Here is a 4704-nt window from a genome sequence, read left to right on the forward strand (position 1 = left end):
ATTGGGCCCCATATTAAACAGACCCATTATTAAAAAAAAATTAGAACCCACCACATTCAAACTCACGGGAAAAAAAAGTGAACCCTATATTAACAAAATCAAGCAATATTGGAAAAAAAAAGTGAATCCCATATTTAAAAAACAAACAACGTTAAAAAAAATGTGAGCCCCATATTAAACACCATGCGTATTCGTAGCAAACACTAATATAATAAAGTTTTAAATACGGAGCACAAACTATAATGTTATATTAATCGTGTTTTAAACATAGTATCACATATCGACAAAATCAAGTTGTTATGTTCACTAAATATACTTAAAATATTTATATTTTAAAATTAGATAGAATTTAATACAAAAGACAACATGACAAGTAAAATGAGCTAAACCGAAAATATTTACTAAAAAAATTAAAAAATAGTATTTCTTCGTTTAGATAGAAAATCAATTTCTACAACAAGTCTTCTCTTTTAAAAAATATTAATAAATTTGCCGATTTTGTATTCGTAGCAAACATTAATATAATAAAATTTTAGATATGGAGCACAAACTACAATGTTATATTAATTATATTTTAAACATAACATATACTCTATATTTATATATATATAAATATATAATCACTATTCAAAGACAACTACATACACATAGATGCACTATAATCTAAAGTGTTGGGCCCGTGCACAGCACGGGCATAAGCCGTCTAGTATTGGATATAAATGTCGGTGATCCATCATCACACGTGCTTCTTTGTCATCAGCTATCTCCTATATTAAAAAAGTCATTAGCTATCTCCTATATTAAAAAAATTAAGGGAAAGAGAATTTCCAAATGAAAAAGAGAAAATATTGTAATTTACAAATGTACTTGTTCCTTTATTAGTTTTAGTTCTCATGGTACGTGTCAAAACACATTTGACGTTTACCTAGTAGAACTCTACTTTTGATCGCTCACCTTAAATCTATTCAAATTCAACAAACCTTTAACCTAAAAAGTAATTAAAGTTAATGATTAGTCACATAAATTTTTCAAATAATTTGAGATGGATGATAAAACTAACAGTGAAGACTTGATAATTTAACCATAGTAATCAGATTTTATATTCATTTACTCGATTAGGGACTAAAATTTAAAGGTATAGTAAATTTGTAAAAAGTATTATTAGTGGAGGAATTAAAGTGTAATAATTGAACCTGAAATGTACTTAAGTAAGGTACTAATATTAAATTCTTTTTACTAAAATGCGAGATTAGTATCTAAACTTTTTCTCTAATAAATGGAAAAATATTGACAGAACAGCTGGCAATGTACAAGAATACAGCCGGCAATTTTTAATTTGACAGTAATAGGTGACGTGGATTCTTCAAACCACCAATCAATCATTGAGGCTTCTCTTTTTGCCTTCATAATATTATGCTTCAAATTCTCTAAAAAGCCTCAATAAGAAGAATTCTTTTTTTTTTTTTTTTTGTGGAGCACAAAAAAAAGCTCTCACTTTGTCTCTTTCTTATACTTTGATCTCATCTATGCATTAAATTCGTTGATTCTCTCTCTGTTCATTTAGTCCATAAACAGATTGTAGAATTTTCTGTGAACTTTTTTTAAGTTTTTTGTTTTTTTTACTTTATGGATACGTATTCTGTTCATAAGGAAAAAAAGCAAAGAAGAAGGCGAGTGGGAGAAAGAAAGATAGAAAAGTATTCCTTTTAAGTTCTGTAAACATTATTCCAATATAAGCAGAAGAAAAAGGAATAATTATAATTTCTAAAGTTCTCTGCATATATTTATCTCTGTATCTGCATCTGCTTCTACTGGTAAGTTTATTTACCATGCATATAGATTAGTAGTAGGTCATAGATGAACTGTTTTAGCTCAGATTTGTATACATATATGAAATAGAGATAATGGTTAAAAATACACCTGAACAATCACTTTCTGGCGGGTTTCACATCAGTTTGTTCCTTTTCCTTACATGAACTAATGTATTAAAACAACCTAGGTGATAGTGGAGGTAGGAAAAGGAATAACCGATAGTTTGCCTAGTCAGTTTCGAAGTGTGTTTTAATACAGATGGTGATAGTTCAGGTAGGAAAAAGGAACAACAGGTAGTTTAAGTGCGAAACTCGTGAAAAATTGATAGTTCAGGTGTGATATTATCATCAACTCTATAAAACATAATGAAGATTCGGACTAATTTCTTGTTTATTAGAACAATTTTTTTGATTTCACGTTGAAATTCGTTTTCAGATTGAGGAATAAGGATGTCGATAATCAGCGATGCAATGGTGATGAAATCAGCAGATTCACAAACAGTTAAAGCAAAACTTACAGCACCAATAGATGTTGATTTCGCTAAATGCGATTGCTGCGGTTTGACAGAGGAATGCACTCTATCATATATAGAAACAATTCGCCAGCGGTATCAAGGGAAGTGGATTTGCGGATTGTGTGCTGAGGCAATCAAAGACGAGATCATACGATGCGACATGCTTATCAGTACTGAAGAGGCCTTGAATCGTCACCTCAACTTCTGTAAGAACTTCAGTTCGTCTAGCCCGCCTTTAAATCCGACTGTTCATTTAATCGCTGCGATGAGGCAGATTTTGAGGAGGAGTTTGGAATCTCCCAAGTTGCTTAGGTCGATGTCTAGTACTCCAGCAGAAAATAGTGGAGAGATGAAACACGCGGTGATTATTCGATCGGAGAGTTGTATCCCAGCAATTTCGTTGGGATTGGATGGAGGTTGTGAATGAAACATTGAATCCGTTTTCAACTCAGGCATGTTGGGGAAATTACTCAAGTAACGTGTTAATTTATGTTAAGACAACAGGGCAATTGGCAGTTTTATTATGGAATGGAATAGTACTACTTGCTCTAAATTTACTGTTGGTCAGTGTGTTTGAATTGTAGTACTAACATTTACTTTGCCCAACAGATTTTGCAGTTTTGATTAGCTCTTTATGTGTCCTGTAAATATTCATTTATATGAGAAAGCCTTCTTTTAGCTTACAAGCTACTCACTCCGTCCATTTTAATTTATCTATTTTTGGAGAACTTAGCACTAGTAAAAAGAACAACTCCGACTTCTTTAATTGAGTATAACTGGAAATGATTGTTGACTTTAATCTTGAATTCCTAAAGTGACAATTATTTTGTGAGCTAAAGTGAGTGTTAATCTTGGAGGGAGGAAGTATAATCTTGCCTCTCTTGTAATATGTGTATCAAACCATTTCTGTAGGATCTTGGTTCTATTAGAACACGTATTTTGAACCATTCCTACTGGTTAGGTTCTCAGATTGGTCCAGTTTCCTTGCTTGCGTGTTAAGTGTTTATGTGTTTGATATTGTCCCTCAGGCAATATCATTTTGTTGTTCATAATCAAGCAACGAATATGGCCAGATTAATTTTTTCCATTGGTAGTTACCACTCCCAAGTAGATCTTTGATTTTTTTATTTTTTTTGGGTTTATTGTGCAGAGATTGTTAACCAACCCCCAACTGAAAAATATCTTTTAGCTTATTTTATAGGCAGGGATTGTGAATTGTGGTATATCCAGAAACTCTGAGAATAGGCAGATTCATAGTTTGTAGTTTGTACATTTTGGCTAGCCGGAAGACAAAAGATAAAACCATAGACACACTAAGGATTAAGAAGAAGTGAAATTATGCTCATCTTACTTTGCCATGGTTCGGTCCCTCCGTCCGTCCCAATTTATATATCACACTTTCCTTTTTAGTTCGTCTAAAAAAAATGTCATACTTTTCTATTTAAAAACAATTTATTTAACTTGGGGTAAGGGGTAAGAATAAGCTTTTTTGGGTCTTGCTCAACTAAAGTAGTCGTCCTAACCTTTGGTTCCCGTAACCAAGTTTTCCTTTAAACTTCTTATTTTACATAATGAAATGATTTATAACTATACATATATTTATGATTTATTTTAAACCATAGAAGTTTTTAGTTATTTTTTAAATTTAATAGTCAATCAAACACCATCATAGATGACTAGTTTATTTAGTTTAGTTACTTCCAAGTACCATAGAGAATCATAGTCGGAGTTTGAAACTCCACGGAAAGTGGAGTGCTAAAGTAGGCCTGGGACACTGTTTGTTTGTCATGCTTACATTCTCTGGGACCAAATAGGACCAATTTTGTTTTTTTCAGCTACTGCCTCAACAGAAGGACATTCTGCCCCTATTTCTGGGAAACAAGCATTGGTCAGTGAGAATATAGTGCAAGTGTACGGCTAATAACCTACACATCACCTATATGTCTGGTTTTAGGTCCATCCCTTTTTCTTCTGTCCTGATGGTTCACCAAACTTCAATAATTTTCTTCTGCTTTTTGTCACCACACATGATCAACCACGACCAACTCAATCATGTTTTATTTGCAGTCCCATGTTGGTAGGATAAGGACTATTTGGTCTAGCAATCATCCCCTCGTGTGCTAGCCTTTGGGTTTTAGTAGGCCAAAATTTATTTCTTTATCATGCTATCAGAGTCAGACCCATCCTAATTCATTGTTTTCGATGTTTGGCACCCTTTTCAGGATTGAGTTAGGCCCAAAATCTATCTCTTTATCATGTTCTAAATACAGGAAAAAATTGGAACAAAGAATCCTCATTCTTTCCGATTATCAATGTCGTCATCCTAGTTTCTTAATGACAAAACAGTTTTCGGCTTCATTGGTTGATTATGTCACAGT

General features: G+C 32.8%; 1 protein-coding gene across 1 annotated transcript; it reads left to right on the plus strand.

Annotated features, from left to right (window-relative positions):
* The first annotated feature begins 1820 nt into the window (after positions 1-1820).
* On the plus strand, positions 1821-3016 carry LOC132645321 (uncharacterized). Its single transcript, XM_060362247.1, has one exon. It carries the CDS (start codon positions 2262-2264, stop codon positions 2751-2753), a length of 492 nt encoding a protein of 163 aa, XP_060218230.1. The 5' UTR covers positions 1821-2261; the 3' UTR covers positions 2754-3016.
* The last annotated feature ends 1688 nt before the right edge of the window (positions 3017-4704 follow it).

The sequence above is a fragment of the Lycium barbarum genome, chromosome 1 (assembly GCF_019175385.1).
Source record: "Lycium barbarum isolate Lr01 chromosome 1, ASM1917538v2, whole genome shotgun sequence".
NCBI classification, from domain to species: domain Eukaryota; kingdom Viridiplantae; phylum Streptophyta; class Magnoliopsida; order Solanales; family Solanaceae; genus Lycium; species Lycium barbarum.

Bases quoted from the DNA above. Each gene is read 5' to 3' on its own strand.
- LOC132645321 (XM_060362247.1), top strand. From the start codon at position 2,262: ATGTCGATAATCAGCGATGCAATGGTGATGAAATCAGCAGATTCACAA.